Genomic DNA, 20,478 nt, shown 5'->3' on the forward strand with positions numbered 1-20,478 from the left:
CCAGTGCAACAAATTGATTTCCAGTGCAACTTTGTTTTTGCAGTTTATCAGAAATATTTTGAATGATAAAGACAACTGAAGTAGAAATGACAAAAGAAGAAAAACTACTGTACATAAGGATAAAGTTGCAAGCTATAATTAATAAACTTCAAAATCAGTTAAATGTTTCTCATGGAAAGTATATGGGGTGATATGTGATGAATTCATAGACAACATTAAAGGTCAGTCTGAGCAACTGATGTAAAAAAGACAAATCTAGATAAACTTTCTTACAGTATTTCTGCAGTAGTATTGGGTGTTCTAGAGATGCATACATTTACAATATTTTGAATATTACAGTTCATTATATTTAACTTGAGAGAGGCTTGCTGTGGAAAATATGACCATTGTTTAGAGGGACAATTCAGGAAGTTCATTAAATCTAAGAGAGATCATTTAACAGTCAAGAAATTAGTAGTCGTTCTGCAGTTCTGCACTGCTTGGTTACACTGCAAATGTTGAGAAAAAATAGACGACTTTTGTTCTGAAATATGAGTTACGTCTATTTAGAGTTGCCCATCCTTTTTGTAATCCCCCCCCATTTAGGAATAATGTGTTTTTCTTGGTTCACAGCTACAAGCACCATGACCACACACCAGGGAAGAGGAAGGAGGCCACAGGTCACAAGCAACACACAACACCACCCCTTACAGGAAGCTTAGCGCCTAATGGAGAAGAGGTGTGTGCCTGGTGGAATTCACCACATGCCTGTAAGTGCCCAGAAGGCCACAGGGGTTGCTGCATCATTTAAAACAGAGTCCTGGCCACCTAATCCCATCCTACCCTCAGCAGTGCTCAGGCAATTGTGCGCCACATCTTGGGGAATCCTCAGCAGCTGACTAGTGACATCACCCCAACGTGAACCTAAGACCATTTTGCTCAACCTGCACCTGGGTGAACGCCTTTAGTCAATAGAGCCACTGGGGCCCCAGTAAGTTTTCATGTTAGATCCGAAGTGGTCTGTAGATAACTATAGTAACTGCGCTAAAAACTGCATTCAACACTAGTTTCAGAACTCCTTTTCTTTATTATGGTAAAATAATTTAAAATTAAAAACATACTGAATTATACTGAAATAACAGCACTGGTTTTGATTGCTGTGCTTGTTAAATATAAGAGTTTTAAAGAAAGAACAGTAAATCCACTTTTTTTTAATTTCCTTTTTCTACATTTAATACGATGAAAACAAGGCCCTGTACAATCCACTTCGGCAGTGAGTACAATAACAATTATTTTACAATTTATACACATTAAAACAGTTTTAATTTGGTTCCTTTTAAAATGTCAGAAAAACCTAACCCATTGAGAATTGCATTTGGAAGAACCTAATATCAAAAGGAACAAGCAATATTGTGCTGAAATTTCACAAGAGGCCCCACCAAAAACTCAGAGCTAGTGTAAGAGATACTCAGATTCATAAAATATAGCATGCTACAAAGCAATTCCCTTGTTCTTTGCAAATCAGCAATAAAAGTACTGTTATATATATTCATCATTTGGAGTAAAACCCTTGAAGCAGAATTTCATCCTGTTTGACATCAAACCTGTACAACCAGCGAGTTGCTACGAAACACTAAGAAAACACATTTACATTGACATTAAAAACTGGGGAGAAAAAAAATCAACAATTATTTTATTTGTGTTAATAGCAATCCACGTTTGCTAGTTTTTATTATTTTCTTATTTTTTACAGTATTGAAAACAAAATGCGGTGCATTCACATTTTTCCCAAGGAATTCTTTAATGTCGATCTCTACAAGGGTAAAACGGTGAAAAGCCTGAAGCTGGATCCATTCATGTTGAAAATTCTCACAGGGAATAAAGGCCTGATTTAAACAATCTAGAACACTTACTGGATTTTTTTTATTTTTTAAATGGAGGAGAAGTCATCGTCCCAGTATTTATAGTTAAAAGGAACTTCCCAGTTCATGCGAATAACATAGTCCAAAAATGGTGTCTCATCAAATGCACTTTATGCTACATAAGTATATACTTTACGATCCTCAGGTGTTCGCGCCAAATATTCTCTCTCAATAAGTCCTTCAATTCGTTTTTTAATGACAACTGGACTTGGTAAGAAACGCGCTCTCAGCTGCTGAGTCACCTGTGGGAATAAAAAAAAATTAAATGGCTTTACTTTAATACTCTGTTTCCGACCATCAATATTAATAAAAACATAGCATTTCATACAACTACTGATTAGAAAATTAGGAATAAGATTAATGATTTTATGTTCCGGTTGTTCTATAACATAATGCATTTATTGCCTTCTGCATGCAGCCTTGAAGTGGACCAATTACAACTAAAACATAAGCCTTACTCTTCTTTAACCCACCTCTGCTACTAGCACATTGTGCTGCATCTTCTTTCTGGATTTCATGATGCGTACAATGGCAGCTTCAATCTCATGCTTTCTGTCGTCGTCTACCTTCTGCCGCGTTTCCTTTCTTTCAGGATCCGATTCTCCCTGTTTGGCTGCAACTGGATGAATCGAAGAAGAACAGAAAGACTATAACCGATCCCGGTCAGAAACGGAACAAAGTAGAAACAGGACAAGGGAAGGCAGATGCCCGTCTCATTACTTTGACACGTTTTTGTAATGGCCTGGACCCACATGGATACATGTTGAGAAGAGAATAGAGTATGCTCGGCAGACCACGTGTGAGCCTTCAGAGCTGGCAACCGGGAAAAACTCCCACCAGGATCTACATGCATTCTGATGATTTCAATACATGTCCTCAATTACTGACGAGCTTGAACAATTACCTGTTATAGTACAATCCCATTTATTTTTTTTAGGCAGTAACAAGGTGGGTGAAATGTAGAAGGAGGAAACGTGCATGTTCAAATCCGGCTAGTAGGTAACATTTTCATGCCACAATTTTTGTGAAAAAAAAAACACTTATAACATGGAGTACGTTTGGAGTACAGTTCACACGTTTTGCATGCAGAACAATTCTATTAAAACAACCTCCTAAAAACTATTTAAGATTGCTTACACACCTGTTTGGATCTTTACTCTGTGCAATTTGGAAGTAAACTGATCATTGACTGTAAACACATGCCCGTTCTCAATTTCCTTCGACTTGGGCTCTTTAGTAAGGACCCGCTGTGTTGGCTTCCCACATGCCAGCGACTGAAGAGCTCTGACAAGTTCCCTCTCAGGGATATCCGTCTCCTGCTGAATTTCCTGACGTCACAAACACCAATAAAGACATTTAGTACACAGAAAATAAGCCCTAAGCCAACTGTGGATGGAAACAGGGTGTAAGCAGTGGCGCCATTTTAGATTTTAAACACTTGCTTGAGCTCATTACCAGCATTCCAACTCCACAGTTGTGTTCAAGATAAAATGACTGTAAAAATGTCTTCCTGTTCTCTGGTTCCATGACCTCTGGATTTGCATTTGACATGTAGTGTTCTAGTAATTGACAAGGAATTATGAACTGATGAATTTATGGCAGGTCGAGGCAGAGCCTGCGAGCAAGAAGAGAAACTTACCTCAAATGTGTATTTTTCTCTGTTGTTAAAGAGCATTAAAATTGTCATCTGAAATGTTGAAACCTGTAGTATGTGCTTTCTGGTGTTAGATCCTGTAACTTGAGCTCCTCCTACTCCGACCTCTGAACCATCCTCCTGAAATAAAAAGAATGTATTAAATATACACTTTACACAACTATAGAGCAGAGATATTAACATCTGTTATAAAGACCTGGGTTTTCAACATGTTTTATGCTCAGAACATACAGAACTTTAGAAAAAGAATAGTCTATATATTGCAAATTATAGAAATATAATTATACCTTTTTAATCGGGCCATAAAAAGTAGCATTTAAATCAGCAGAGCCCATATGATGCTGGAGTGTAAGCTGTCGGCCACTGTGTTTCGCCAAGTAAAACCTGGTTTAATTAAAAAGAAAGATAATTTTCAGTTATTGTTTAATTAACAATTATAGCATTATAGTGTGGGACTGATTACACAACATAATAGCTGAGCAAAAAAAACTGGCACACAATTAGCACTTTAAGATCTCATGAAGAATCATTATGGTCTTCAACATACCACAGAAATAACGCATATCTGTCTTGTTTTTAAGAAAATTAAAATGACCAAAAACTGGTTAAAAATAAAGAACCAAGAGAAAGAAACACCTTCTAAATACTTCAAAAGCATGTCTTGGCGCTGGGGGGATGTTACATTTTGGTGTGGCAGACTGCGTGGGCCAGTAGCCTGTTGTGAGTACTCTGACAGTCAAGTCAACACCACCTAAAGAGACCTGAAAATATAAGATTGTATCAGAAAAGCATGGAGCAAGTGACACCTTAAGTTCAAAGTTAACAGCTCTATATTTAAGCTTTAATTGTATTCAGCATCTCTTACCCCTGTGGACTGTAAATGTTGCCGGAATTCATCCATAGTTGTGTTTGAAATGCTCATGTCCCTGAACATTCCTTCCAGTTTGGATGTAAACTGACAGCCACACTCCGTCTACCAAAGATATAAACGCATAAGTAAACAGTCACATCAGATTTGACAAACACTACACTGATTTCTATGCCTTACTTCTTAAAGCAATTAAATATCACAGATTGAAACAAACATTATAAACACAGCTACTTGCATTCATAACATATGGTATATTAATGCATTTGCTAAATTCAGTAGGGCGCAAAAAAACAAGTTTTGTATTAGCCTAGAGTAAGTACATTTTGCAAGGCAGAACCTCTCCAAATGCTTAGAAAACTGTGGTTCTGACCAATCCCATTTCTTCATTTCGGTACGTTTTTAAAATATACATTTTTCTCTAGTTTCTTACCATACAGCATACATTCCACATAAATGTACAATGATTAAGTAAACAACAAATTTTCTTTTCATTTTTTAAATATGCTGTGGTAATTATTCAACCAAATATGACAGTACAATGGCCGGGGACCTTGGGTTCAACTCCTGGGGTGCTATCTGCGTGGAGTCTGTATGGTCTCCCCATGTTTGCATGGGTCTCCTCCAGGAGCTCCAGTTTACTGGTAGGTTAATGGGCTTGTGGAAAATTGGCCCTGGTATGAGTGTGTGCATGTCAGTGTGTATATGTGCCCTGTGACGGACTGATGTCCCGTCCAGGGTGTTTCCAGCCTTGTGCCCGTTGCTTGACGGGACAGGCTCCGGCTCCCACGTGACTCTGTATTGGATAAAGCAGTGAGAAAATGAATAGATGGATGAATTTAACCAAATTGCCATACTTAATAGAAAACCCCTCATATCCTGGAAGGTGATAAGGCAATTAAAGATGCATCACCTTGAGCTTCGAGATCATGTTCTTTTCCGAATCATCAGAAACACTCTTGTTTGTGAGAAGTCTTCTCGCCAAGTGCTGTTTGTAGTAACGTTCAAACACATCTTTTTCCTGCATGAATCTAAAAAGAACCATTGCTTTGTCCAGAATAGTCTCCACTTCCTGTTCCGTCAGCTAAAAAATTGAAACAATAAATGTCACACTGACTGTGCCAGGAATAGAAATGGAACCACCACAACTACAAAAGATATCTTTTTAAAACATGAGCATACAGAGAAAGTTCCATTAAAGGGTTTAGAAATATGTACAGAAAGACAGGGGAACACTATAATAACACTATAATAAAGTTGTTCATTCTTCACTGTCATCTCTAGATTACTTTCTTTGCATCCGTACATGATTACAGTGTCTTCATTTCTACTATACTTCTGATCACAACTGCAGAAACTAAAGTTTGATCAAAAGGACCGATTCAATCAAAAGGACTGGGGACAGAAAGACACTTTTTACAGTTTTATACAACAAATAATTTCCCATGCATACCAGCTTCTTTGCCGTGTAGGAAAAATGATGGGATATTTAAAAATGCTTTACATTCATATTAAAGTACTTACTCCTTTTACTCCTTTTTTCAATTTATCATCAATAAATAAGGAGAGATATTCTGGTGACCTGGAGTTTAGATTTAAGAAGTACTCAAAGTCTCCAGCAATTGTCTGCTTAAAAAGCCGATCATTATTGAATGACTCTTGGAGGAAACGGTCAAACCGGCTCTTCAGATCCAGAAGACCCTAATAACAGACAAAAAAAAACTAAATTCACATGTAAACATTTTTGCTAACTGAAAGAATCAGTAAAATTCTCTATTTCGATATGAGTCTCCTTGTGTCTACTACTTTCAGCCACAGTACTTGACAGTTTTCTCCTATTAATTACATTAATATATATGAATCTGGGTTCTCCAATAACTCCCTTTATGAAAGGTGTTAACTGATTTGGAAGTGTGCAAGTGCAAAAGGATACTGCATTACATCTGATGCTTAAGAAAGTCAACAGCCCAGCTCCTAACAAATGTGTTACCTGGATATAATCCACAGGGTTCTTTCCTTCTCCTTCCTCTGATACCAGTGCTTTGCCTTGTTCCCGAAGGTAGGAGCTCATACACTCGCACATTGTCTTCAAGCCATTTGGCACTCGGCTAAACAGCTTGTACATACAGGCCAGATCTGTTCACAAATACATGCATGTAACTACATTTCACAAACACACATTCAACTCATCACATGCTGTCTTTCACAACTGTAAAACCCATTTAAGATGGTCATTTGAGCAAAAGGGACAAAAACAAAAAAAATTCAAACACTCCAGAAATATTGATTCTAAGGTGAACGTGTTCAATGACTACAGCCAAACATCTAACAAAAGTATCAACAAATTGCCAAATGCTAATAACGTAAACCTATCCATAAATATGCTTAACTGTACAGAGAAAAACATTTTATTTAACTAATGCTAATTTAGTATTTAAGCAGTGAATCGTGTAACTATGATTAAACTTAACCTATCTCCCCTATTATGTCTATATGATGTCCAGAATTCACACACATTCCTTAGTGAGATTCATGGATATTTCAGCAAAAATCAGAATTCAACGAATAAAACAATTAAAAAAAACAAGAGGTGCTAAAAATTCATAATGCCTACGACAGTCAGATTAAAAAATTAAACTACCTTCTGTTTTTCCATTTTTCAGCATATGCACTAGACCCGAGTTTTCCATTTCCACAATAGTCTTCATGTGCTTAGAAATGAGTTCCCTCTCAACTACTTTTACAATGGGCTCTTCCGTTGATTTGTCAAGGCAGTGCATCACTCGTTCGATTTCTTCATTAATTCTAGCCTCTACTTTTTTAATGTACACGCTTGCACTGTTTTCAGCTAAAAATTTCTGACTTTCCATCTGAAATTAAACAACAAACATTAATCCTTAGGTCCCAAGAAAATAAATGTTCATTGTTATATAAAACATACTGCATTAAGAAAACAGAGTATTATCTCTACAGCACCATGAATGAATTGACCCAAAGGCACTTTCACAAAATCAAAATGACAATGCAAACACTAAATCTTAGCTGGAGTCAGTTCCACAAAGGCTATTATGATACGTGGTAATGAAGCGTACGATGAACTTTTTCAGAAACAAACCTGGAAAAATTCTGCTGACATTTCTAAAAATGGAGCTTCAAAATCTTCTTCATACACTGATCTTCCTTCAAGGCCTAGAATCATCAGCATCTGACAAGCATTCCGTATAGCTCCCCTGAGAAAAATTAAATTTAAAAAATCAATTTGATTTTTAGAACTTTATAAGGTTCATGATTCCATCATTTACAAAGAAAAAATGTAATGGAAGCTATTTTTTTTAAATCTGGTGTATTAAAAGTGCTATAAAACTACCAGATGCTGTGTACAAATGAAGAAAATAATTTAGAAAATAACTATGCAGCTATAATGCAAATATGTGACAAGGTACAATTTTAGTCATTTTTCTAACAATTAGATTCACAAAATGCCCCCTTCCATAAACATCAAATTTTCAGCTTTTAAACTGAAAAATAACACTAGTCAAAGACCTGAGACTGAAACAAAGATCAAGTTCACTTTCCACACAAGGGGTGCAAGCTCAGCAACCTCATGGAACACTCTTTTTACTTCAAGCACAAAGTTAAGGGTAGAAATGGATGATGGTTTTCCAACACCATAATAACAGACTTGAAAAATGACTAACCATTTAATTCTTTAGGATCAATGAACAGTCTCAATATAAATATATAGTTTTATATACTCAAAACTATATATTTTAATATCTTGAAATCCCTAAACAAAATGGCAACTCCAGTATTAACTGTCCCCTTTGGATTTACTATCAAGTACCAAAGTGAATATTTGTAATGCAAACTTTGCATCAGCATGTTTTGAAATCACTAGTGCCTTTGCTAAACTTAATTATTCTTTAAACTTTAAAATAACCACCTAAAAAATAATGATAAAAAAGTCCCCTTTCTAAACATTGGGGTTTTTTGTGGGAATTCATGTCTTAATTCTTCAGCTGTAAGTAAAGCACACAGCATTATATGATGCAAGAAACAGTAGATATTGCCATACCTGTCTACCACCTCGCCCTTTCTCTCTCGTGCAATCATGTCTAAAAGCGTCTGTCGGAGATGATCTCTGATACACCCATAGCGTACAACCTGATCTCTAAAAATAATTAACCCCAGGTTGTAGACATTCTCCACATTATTCTGTTGTACATATACACGGTCCTGAAGGAAAGAGAGGAGGACAATCGGAGTCTGGAATCACGTTCATTCAGTTTTGACATGGCTGATATTCAGCAGAAGAAACATGACAATGAAAACATCCGTCTTTTTTCAAACTGAAATGTTAGCAAGCAATGTGTATAAAAGCTTGTCGATTTTAACTGCCTAAATGAATGACAGCTGTGAAGACAGCTATGACATTCTATCATTTGCAAACTGTGCAATGGTAAGGAGAAATTTCAGAACCGCCAATTGTTCTTTTTGAAATCCACCCAATTTGAATTTGACAGAATCTGCAGTTCTGCCTTTATGTTTCAGCTCACAGCATTGACCCCTGTCGCCACATAGCGAGAAAACAGAAGTGCAGACAGACTCCCTCCAACCCATCCACCCATCAGAGCCATTCAGCGTTTGACACGCTACAGGACCCATAGAGACTTACAGGAGGTTCTGTGCCGACTGCACGAGTGGCACGCTCCTCACTGAAGTCACTGCAAGCCTGGGGGCAACCAGGAAGCTGCAGAGTTTGCCCTTTCAACTTCAGAAAGCTCTGGTGGACTAATCCCTGACCTTAACCCTGACAGCACCAATTTCATCACGACTGCTGTGCTAACAAACAAGTGGAAAGCTACCAATTAAATAATGCTGTCCACACCCCTGACAAGAAAAGATCATTAGGAACTTTCTACTTCTGAGGAATTTTCTACTTCTACAAATACTGTATATGTAAAAAAATATTCACATATAGCAGACGTTTTTACATTCAAAGAAGGGTGGTCAGACTAGATCATGGTCTGAACCAAAATCTGAGAAAAACTGAGAACTGTCAACAAAAAACTCCCACATGAAAATCAGGTCTCAATAGTACTAGTGTCACCGTTTAACTAACGGTTCAATGACTCAGTACATTCTGTAGGATGGCTATTAACCGAGAAACTGGAATAACAGGAGTGCTTTGTTTAGTTTCAGATTCATTTTTACAGTGTAAAAAGTTATATAACAAGATGATCAATTTTCTCAGTGGTGAAATACATAATCCCTAATAAATTTCAAAGCCAATTAAAGTTAATTAAATTTAGTCAGAAAACAAATCTGTTTGAAGGATGCAGGATAAGGTTTAGAAAAATGAGTCACAGCTTTTAAGCCCACATTCTACAAATGAAAGAAATATAGACTGTTTATAATGTCCAGCAGTCTCCAACAGTTTAGAAAGCTGGAGATATTTTGTTAAACATCAAAACCATTGTTTTTTGTTTCCTCTTAAAGTACAATATTTTCTAGCTTTTATAAATCCTTTTTGTTTCCAAAGTACCGCATCCAGTAACCTACCATGTACATCAGGATGTCTCTAATCATCACCATAGCTGTCTGATGGTCGTTCCACGCTTGGTTTAATGTTTGCAAAAAATTATTATTTAATGAATTTAAGACATCTTCCCGTACCTGTGAAAAAAATAATATTAACGCATCTTACAAATTTCCAAGATTAACTTCCAAACACCTAGGAATTGGTAATTCATTACTTTTCCCACAATGTTTTTGTTACTTGACTTATACTTACATGATCATATTTTTAACTCTATCAGAAAAGAAAAAGCACTGACAAATCAGACATGACATTATATCTGAATAACATGCTTCAAAATGTTACCTAATATAACTACAAAGTATGATCCACCAATAATATAATTTACCAATACTCTGGTAAGAAATATTCTAAGGTTATTTAAACAGAATATTGAGAAAGCACTGATTCGTGTAAATTCGGTTATAAATTCTGGTCCACAAAAGAAGGAACCATTCCAGTTTCAGAAATACAATATTCTAATTTGGAGATGTATTAAATAACTTATAAGACCAAATATTCTTCCCATACCATGTGCTCTTGAAAGCAAAATTAATATTACCTGAAAGTACACATTGGTTTTGATAGGCCAAAGCTGCACTGGCAAATACTTAAGGCTAATACTGTCCTTGCCATCCAGGAACAGAGAGAATTCACTACTTCTTGTTCTTTATCACTAAAACCAGATGATCATTGAACAAAAGTCACATGGAACCCAGCAACATAACTTTCACTCTAACAATTTCCTATAGGCCTTTACAATTTTAATCTAGGGGACAGGACTTCATAGAGCACTGGAAAATAACACTGGAAGAAAAAAGATTTAAGTCTTTCAGCAACTTCACTGCTTGGTACCCTGATAATAATTAAAAATAATATGATAATAAAATGTTAACCATGACAGGACTGCAAAATTAAGATGTTCTTTCAGTTTTCCACTAATTCAGACTTTATTTCTCACTTTTTGCTTACATTTGTGGTTTCCTGTACTGTTGTACTCAAAACTGTTTTCTATATTTGCTTTACTAAAAGAATATATTTAAAGTTTTAAAAGATAAAAAGTCTTCAATGTGGCTTCATCCCCTGTAGCCACACACACATCTATCTATGCAATCAAGTCCTCCAATTAGCACACAAACTTAATTGAATACCTTTACATCACAATGCAGTTGCTGCTTTTTCACCTGAATATAAAGATTAATTTAGAGTAAAAGCACATAAGTGTAATTCCCAGGTATCTGTGTGTTGTGTTTAATGATTCAAACTACGACTCAGGCATCACATATTAAAAGCTGCTCTCCTACTTTATTGATTAGATGCTCTGTGACGACTTCTCTGAGGCCGGTATATAGCTTCTCTCCGTGCTTGTGTAACACCATAGTGTATGCATTCCTATACAGTTCCTCAAAGCTGAGCCCACTGTTGTTCTTTCGCTGTATCTCCTGAATGGCATTCTTCAGAAGGTCCCAGATGTTGTTAACATATTTTTCATCCATCGTCATCTGCATTTGAAAGGTAAAAAAAAAACATAAATCAATGCAAAATACAGGTGATTGTGAAACAGAAGTGTTACAAGTAAGTTCTTTCAGAACTAAAATAACTTAAAGCAAGCATTGGCACTGTTCTACAAAGACAGAAAATTAAATAATACACAAACTAAAACTCAATTCATCACAGGGGACCTGCAATGACGTACAATAGTATTTACTGCTTGTAATTTAAGAATCCAAAATCATTTGCTGACCATAAGCCTTAAACAATAACCGACACCAATATTATCATCTTACTATTTTGAAGTCACTGGTGTCATAAATGTTCATCATCATGGTAATTCACAAACATTTAACAACGTTATCATCAAACCTACTACTACCCACAAAAATACGAGTCTCGATACAGTAGTTATCGTAACGGAGATAGGCAATCTTACCTATGAACTTCTAACGTCAAAATGTGTTATATGATCAGTATAAATCAGTTTTAAGATTGAATATAATATGTCACATACATGTAATTTTTTTAATGCATACAAAATGACATGGGAATTATGAAACGGAACATACAGTACGACTACTTAAATACTAGCCTTCCATTATGACATCACAAGTACCAAAAAGAAAATGAATTATCTGCAGAAGGAAATCAGAAAAGGAACCCAAGCATCAAGTAATTCAAGTGTGTTACTTTTTTTTTAATGTGGCTATATTAAAATGAAAATGTTATGGCGTGTTCAAATAGCCTGTCTCATTTAAAAATTGGCTTAACTGCTTTATCAAGGTCAACACAGATTGTTTCTGTACCGCCACCTGGAAAGATGAGCAAAACATAGGCGTGGAGAGGAAACAGTACATTTGGCAAGTACTGAATGGACTCTTTGAAAAGAACATTTGAAGGTTCAGCTGAAACTGTCAAAATACATGATTAACATTCTGAATTAGTCCAAAATAAGGTACAGGCATTTTATATCACTGCACCATCTGCACTTCCCTCTTTAAAGGTCTGGTAAAAAAAAAAGCTACTTTTGTAACTGACTGAGAACAAGATTATAAGATAACAGCATATACTTTCTTAAACACTAATATATTTTGCAAAATTAAAAACCTTAAAAATTGCTTGGCAAGGTTTTCACTAACTTCCCGTTCATACACATAAAGCGTATTGTTAACGTTTTATGTGAGTAGAGCTACAATGCTGCCAAATGACGCGCAGTAAAATGATGAACAACTCCAAGGGGCTTTACCATGTCTAGAAACACCAATACTTTCCGTAGCTGGCCGACATGTACTCGAAGCATTCTGAGCACCATAAATACCAATATGAAGGTTTGGATTTTAGTGTAGTTCTTCCAGGAGATAGTTTTGTTTACAGCAGATACAATACAGATGCAATTTATTAGGTGGGTAAAAACCTCACTGATCATGATATATTATTAGTGTTATTTTCATGTTAATGCAGTGTCATTTCTGTCACAACAATAACTTTGGGACTTGTTCTTTCGCTGTGCCTGCTATCCAAAAAAATACAATCTGACAGGCTGGGGTATATTTAAGTATTAAGTCTTAAAGTTACACTTACAATCACTAATGAGGAAAAAAGTATCAACCAAAAATAGTCAACCAAGAGCATAAAGGTCTTTGCCCACTGTAACAAACAGTGCTGGCAAGAATTACCAGGTATTCATTTTATGCTGCAAGATTATGAAAAAAACTTTTTTTTTGCAGTGGAAAAAGTTATTTTAATGGTAGATAAATGACATGGTTTAGCAATTGTCCAGAATTCTATTGCAAAGCACTGAAGTTCAGCACAGTTCTCAAGTTCCAATATTTCCAATATAGCTCGGTGGCTGTAAGCAGTGCTGCACTGACCTTCACAACTATGCCTCAGTATGATAAGGCACTGTATGACAACAGTGGTACACCAGTTCTTTCCTACAGGATTCAGCAGTTCAGCAACATTCATCACAAAGGCATTGTTTTTTGGCAAAAGAGGCAACCAGAAAATCTAAACTAAGAGAATCTTACCTTTTCCTTTACACCTAGATTAGTAAAATGGTTTATTATAAACCTATGATTACCAAATGTGTAAGGGGAATAAATGCACTCCGTGACTTTCATTTGATTTGGTAACTTAAAATCAGCATTTCAGCATATTAGCCTCCTTATAACCAATGGGAATTTTGTCTTGTAACTTTTATTTTAAATAATTTGAACAGCTTCATTAGGCTGATATGCATGTTAATATACATAGGTGCTAAGTCACAGTAATTTTTCATTTTTCCAAGCTTTTGGACCAACATGTTTTTTTTTGTTTCATGCTGGAACACTTCAATGTTGATCATACTTTGAAATTGTGGTCATTTTGTTTTAAATTAATAGTTTTGAGAGACCTGTATTTTGCCATTTCTTTTCTTATTAATATCAATTAATATCAATTTCTTTGTGGATCTTTAGAGGAACACATGACAATGAGAAAATTATACATTAGAATGGTATACTGCTAGATCATGTAAACTATATATGATTACATAGACTTAATTACATTCCCAAAGGTATTGATAAATGTACATGACAAGCCTGGCATCTTTCTCAAACTAAGACTCAAACTGTTCTTATAATGGTAGGAACCACTACTAGAAGCTTTGAGTAAACTGTTTATTCTCATAATATGTAGATATGTATGTAGTAATATGTAGAAACTCATCTACATTTCAGAGTTTCAGATTGCATTCTGAGTACCGGAAGAAAGCTTACTTTACACGTGCATGTTCTTAGAATGTTCTTAGAAAAACACAAAAGGGATCCAATCTGCTTATCAAGAGAAAAATACATCCAGTATATTGGAGGCTGAAGAAAATCAGCACTCTGTCACTTGCCAGGTTTTTAGCTAGCAATTTTGAACCTGGTAAGACAAGACAGCCACAAAAATCATTAAATATAAGCCACTAGTCACCACACCGATCTAAGATGCAATTGATAGCACTGTCTGGGTTCTAAGTTGATCAAATCCTAAAAGATCTCTTGCTGACATGACTTAAGGCTTATCCTAATGTGACAAATTCCAGCAGGACAAATTCTGCTCATGTAATATCAGCTTTCTTGCAAAATGAGAATGAGACAGTTATGCAGTGGATGTCCTACTCCCTAGGCTTGAGGCCTACTGCAAGTCTGTAGGATGAGCTGGGATAACGTGTGGCATCGAGGGCTCTGAAATGAGTGAAAAGGCACTTATCTGGCCAGAGTCTACAAGAGGAATGAGACTATCCCACAACAGCATCTGCAACCCTGTGCATCACATGTATAGCTAGTATTTCTTCCCCAAGAGCAGTGGCCACAAGCTATTAACTTGTGATTTTCACAGCAGGCTGTTTGTTAATCTGAAGTTAATCATAATGAATATACCTATATCAATGTGATCAAATGTGATCAAATAAAGCATAAGCAAATCTTTTGCAAAAAAAAAGATTTTCTGGACATAAAAACTTAGTAACTTTATAGGGAGTTACAAATGATAAATTTATTTTGGTGCTCATTACATGTACTTGACATTTAAAGTCCTACAGCTAGGTTTGTGTGCAAATATGTAATACATTTCTTTGAACATTTACTTTTACTGTACTTTCATTCTGCTTTATTTTGACTTGACTAAATTAGGGTTCTCTACCCCAGGTGCTGGAAACCATCTGTTCAGTTTATCTTATAGTCTGTCTGCACATAAAGGTTGAGAACGGCTATAAATCACTGTTTAACCGAGTAATATGTCCAACTAAAAGAACTGTTATATTGAGGGCTGCAGAGTACTCAGATTTTTTGTTGCAAATGAACTCTAAATTATGTAAGGATTATAAATGATTTGGCAATGGTATAGTGACATGTAAATATGTAAACAATCTCTCCCTTTAATTCACTTCCAATCATTTTCTCTTTCAATTTCAGCTTCACTGAATTCTTTTCAAAACAATCTAAATGGTATAAACCAGAGGTTTTCAACAAACAGGCCTGGAGAGTCATATTTCTGCAGGTTTTACAGACCTCTTTAAATAAGCAGCCCCTGTAGAGCAGGGAAATTTTGTTGAACTGCACCAATCAAGCCTAAAGCTAGTTCAACTTGATCGTGAACGGTTGCACAGGAATGAACACCTGCAGGACTGCAGACCTCCAAAACTGGGTTTTGGAAAACCTAGTTTAAATGACAGAACACCAATCGTAAATTATATGTCACATATTTATTTTAAAATGCTTCCTTTAAAATACAATTAGAACACAGAGGTATTATGTATTGATCATTTATCACAAGCTTTGATCAATATGAAATCAGACACTGCAGTCACCGGTTCCCTTGACAGGTTAACACTAGAATTATGCTGTATGAACTGTCATCTAGTCATCTATTAGGACCATATTCAATTAAAAGCCTAGAAAAGTTATTCTGTGGCAATAATTCTATAATAAATGACTGAAAATCATTTCATTCTGCAAGTGTGTTCCCAATACTCTGTAGGAGTACAGCACTCATTTGGCACTACAGCATAAGAGAGTACAAGAGGAACATATGGCAACTACAATCACAGGACATTATGGTACCGGTGTTAGGAAGAAACTATGGACCATCCTTACTTTGGTCAGCATAAACGCAGCACACCAAGACTAGGTGTATGGAAAGAGAATAATGGAGTGGGTGTTGCATTTTACTATCACTTGAAAACATTTCAAGTGTCAGATGATGTGAGCAGGCCTGATTCACTGACATTTTGACTAAGATGATGTGCTGCCCTAAATAACTGTGTTGACTGAAACAGCACAGATCAGACACCCATGGGAAGGGAACTGGCGAGACTGTGATACCTCCTATTACTAGAGGTTTTTCTCATCCAGGAATGGACTAGGATACCCCCTGCCAAGATCACTTAAAATGCAACCTGTGATACCCACTGGTAAATATCTACACATTAGATATCGGAGGACTAATCCCTCCACTTCCAAGGCAATTCTGCATGAAGCCAACTCACTGCTGGACAACTGCTTTGACATTTAGTTTGCAGTACATCTTAAGCAGTTACAAGCAATTACAGTCAGATATAATGTATCAACATAGCTTCAACCCCCTGATATGTCGTATGTTTTAATAAGCACCTTAAGATGTTAAGACTAATCATTTTTACATAATTTTCAGCCTTGATCTACAAAAGAGAGGTCCCCAGTATGAAATTAAAACAGTTAATTATAGACAGAAACAGCCAGATGTTTCTGCAAAAAGTGAAATGCAGGACCACCTAGCATCTGTTTTAAAACAATTTGCCACTGAAGTATTTTTCTAAAGGTGCAGGCGATGAGCAATTCAGCAAATCACTGATTAGCAAGGAAAACAACTTACAAGGGCTGCACACGAATCAGGACATGACTAATGAACTGCAGTTACAGGCCAGTCCTTACACTTGCTTATCATATGGGCTTTCCTGAGCTATAAAGACAACTTTGGCTAGCTAGGATCATCAAATAACTACATGTCCCTAACCCAACGAAAAAAGGGTCTCCTGAAGGAAGACATGTTAAAGACAATATCTGATGACAGATTTCCAGTGTTTTTCTAGAGTCCACAAAACGATCGAGCTTCCCAAAACTAACATCATTTCACACCTTGATTTACATACACGACATCCAAGGCATCTTTTCACCTTACTATTGCTTTACTAACACCATTAGTAGTGACTCATTTTATGAAACATGACTCCCCTGACCACCTAGATTTTTATGAGATGATCGTCCATTTCTTTTAATTCGACGTATACGCCATGAAATGGCCTTATTTTAGTTATTTTAACAATGCGAGTCATTACGACGTTTGACAACGCTTATACATTCAAACCTCAGTATTAAACAGTTTTATCGGACAGTCAGGCCTACACACTGCTGTGAAACTAATTTACTCACTGCGACAACCATGTCGCGGAACATGTTCTTGTTTTGGCAACTGTACTGACTTTACAGAGCGGATGATTTTGTATTTTTGTTACGTTCCGGGTGTGAAGTTCACCTTGCTTAACATGCAGTTAGTTCTGCTAACTTACCTGAAATCAGAAAGAAAACAACCTCATTTTTGTTGTCGTAAGGCTTAATGCTGCGGCTATGAAATAGCTATATGCTATCACGATCTATATTGAAAATAAAACTTCCTGAACTACTGAAATGTTAGTTACCATTTCCCCCCTGCCGCTTTGCTCACTGACCTATTAATGTGTCAAAAATGAAGGCCTCACTAACAACAAAGATTTAACGTCGGACTGGAAATTCACTCCTCTGTTCCCAGACATTACTTTTTACTTAAGAGGGGAAAAAAAGCATTTCAAGATCGTGTACACGAGCAAGATTTCAGCAGCTCGCGTATTTTCAAAGCCTTTGTTTACTATCTGGGAGGCCTGATTTTCGCCATTCCCTGACCGAATCCCCGGCGCTCGAGTCTCCTCGCCCGCCCGCTGAGGTGCCCCGTCCCCGGCTACTACTCACAGGAAAGGCTCGTATCCTCATCTTGGTGTCCTTCTTGGTGCCGCCTTTGCTTAGATTGGACATGTTTGGATCGCGTCTGTTTCTTTATTTACATTAAAGACTACGTGGGCAGCTGCGGGAAAATATGCCGACGGGAATGCCGTTTAGCCCCCTCGACCTCTCCGGCGTGTCTACGTCCCTCTTTCTGGGCTGGTATTGTCACTCCGCCGCCGCCGCCGCCACTCCAAGTACTCGGCTCTTTCTGCACAGTGATGGCGGACAAACAGCTCTCAGTGCGCAGGGCTACCCCACACCGAAACTCGCGCGAGATAAAGGTAGAGGGGAAAAAAAATCTGCGGGAGACAAAACACACCATTAAAGCCACGCGCTGCGTCGATGCAGCATATTAACCTTTAACGTGAGTTTCACGCCTCTGAGTGTCTGCCGTAGAAAGGTACACCGTGTGGCGAGGAACGCAATCTTAGAGGCGCACGCACAGTAAAGGGAAGCGAGTTGAGAAAATAAAAGTTGGGGGGGATCTGATGTCACGGTGGAGTGTTTCAGAATATGATGATCAGCAAAGAAAAGGCAGGAGAATGTAATAACGGACCCACTTTTATGCTCACTCTCATACGGTGGCACTTAACATGTTTGTTACCAATATTTTATCAACAAACGTCTTGGGGCCAGAAACGGGACGTACCTTCAGATTCCGTTCCTATTCTTGTAGTTGTACATGAATGATAATAATAATAATAATAATAATAATAATAATTGCTTACACTTATATAGCGCTTTTCTGGACACTCCACTCAAAGCGCTTTACAGGTAATGGGGATCCCCTCCACCACCACCAATGTGCAGCATCCACCTGGATGAAGTCAACGCCTTGACATTAAAAATATTTCACACAACTGCAGTCCTGTTTCCTGTATGCCATCTCTTGCCAAAATTCTTGAACTGGTCGATCAATAGCTCAGATGCCGTTTTATCCTGTGTAATGATCTGTTTGAACCTTCTCAGTCTGAGTTTGGAGAGAGACTTGTTATAGTGGGTATTGACTTGATGGTTTCAGTCTCTGGGTCACTTAATTTTCTTTTTTTGTTCTGGTCCCAAGTGCAGTTTTGACTGTCAGTTACACTATGGCACTTTACAAGAGCATATGGCCCAAAAATTCCCATTGGCCCTTACCAATCATGGCCTCCTAATAATCCCCATCTATGAATTGGCTTCATTACTCTGCTCCCCACTCTGCTCTCCTCCCCACTGAGAGTTGATGTGTGGTGAGCATTCTGGCGCACTATGGCTGCCGTCGCATCATCCAGGTGGATGCTGCACATTGGTGGTGGTGGAGGGGAGACCCCATTACCTGTAAAGCACTTTGAGTGGAGTGTCCAGAAAAGCGCTATATAAGTGTAAGCAATTATTAATTATAATTATTATATGGAAAAGTTTGTAGGGATTAGCGGCACTGTCCTTCATTGCTTCGGCTGCTATTTGTTTAAAATTCATATGGCTATTGGCTATTTCAAATATAATGTTATCACAGATATTCTAGGAGGTCCATGTAGTTCTCTGCTAGGACAATTACTATTTATTGTATACATTTACGGTTAGACTGTTCCTCACCGTGGTGTTGATTTCACTGTTATGTTCATGACACCGAGAGTAACATGCTATAATTAATAAGACACAGCTGACATGGATGCAACAGAAACTGTGAAAGCTAAACTTGCCTTTTGGCTCCTGACAACAGCTGTGCAGAATTGGTGATTTCAGTGTTGTTCTTAAAGGTGCAGAATGTAAACCTTTGACTAAAGAAGCTTTTGTGTTAATTTATGATCTTGTATTGACATTTGACAACACAAAAATGTATGTTTTTGTAATCTATACAACATTGTCCAGTTGAGATCCTTACTCCATCCAATGTTAAAAATTTGATAATTACCTTTATTTAATACATATTAGATTGTTGTAAAACTTATTGTATCTGCTAAGGTACTAAATAAACATCAGTACGTTGAGATTTCTGTGGTGTGTTCTCTAACTAAAACCGCTCTGCTTCAACATTTAACCCTTTTAAGAGAAGCCTTTAAAGTTCTCCTGCTTACAAATAAGGAACTGAATGGCCTAGATGGAGGTTATCTTAAGGGTGTTTTGCATGAGTGTAGTTCAACATTTAATCTGAAATCTACAAAATAAGGTCTTCCTCTTCTACCTATGAACAGGTGTCACACAGAGGATGATAACGCGTTCTCTCATGGAGCATCACAACTCTGGCATTCATTCTCACAGAGTCTATGACTGTGGATATTCCAAAGAATCCCTGAAAGGTCTGTTTCTTTATATTTTCTTCTTAGAGTGCACCATTTTATTTTAATCTTGATTTTATTTGGCCAATTTAATCTGTCACGTGTGTTACTTTTGTACAACTGTGCAGCACTTTGAAAAATGTTTGTTCTTCAAGGAACTATGTAAAATAAAGATGATGATTATTA

General features: G+C 37.0%; 1 protein-coding gene across 1 annotated transcript; it reads right to left on the bottom strand.

Moving 5' to 3' along the window:
- Positions 1-1,184: 1,184 nt before the first annotated feature.
- Positions 1,185-18,481, bottom strand: cul3b (cullin 3b). Its single transcript, XM_088912798.1, has 16 exons — positions 18,002-18,481; positions 11,306-11,503; positions 9,986-10,099; positions 8,499-8,659; positions 7,539-7,653; positions 7,065-7,293; positions 6,414-6,559; positions 5,948-6,124; positions 5,337-5,507; positions 4,421-4,528; positions 4,192-4,316; positions 3,843-3,939; positions 3,541-3,675; positions 3,043-3,229; positions 2,375-2,520; positions 1,185-2,143 (listed from the first exon to the last, which is right to left on the bottom strand). Exons 1-16 carry the CDS (start codon positions 18,062-18,064, stop codon positions 2,012-2,014), a joined length of 2,304 nt encoding a protein of 767 aa, XP_088768924.1. The 5' UTR covers positions 18,065-18,481; the 3' UTR covers positions 1,185-2,011.
- Between the last annotated feature and the right edge of the window lie 1,997 nt (positions 18,482-20,478).

This window comes from Atractosteus spatula, chromosome 4, assembly GCF_055471065.1.
Source record: "Atractosteus spatula isolate fAtrSpa1 chromosome 4, fAtrSpa1.hap1, whole genome shotgun sequence".
Taxonomy (NCBI): Eukaryota; Metazoa; Chordata; class Actinopteri; order Semionotiformes; family Lepisosteidae; genus Atractosteus; species Atractosteus spatula.

Coding starts and splice junctions, on each gene's coding strand:
- cul3b (XM_088912798.1), bottom strand. CDS start 18,064: ATGTCCAATCTAAGCAAAGGCGGCACCAAGAAGGACACCAAGATGAGG. Junction 8,660..9,985: donor GAGACATCCTGATGTACATG/GTAGGTTACTGG, acceptor TCTTTCCTTCAG/GACCGTGTATATGTACAACA. Junction 5,508..5,947: donor TGAAAAAAGGAGTAAAAGGA/GTAAGTACTTTA, acceptor TCAATTTTTTAG/CTGACGGAACAGGAAGTGGA.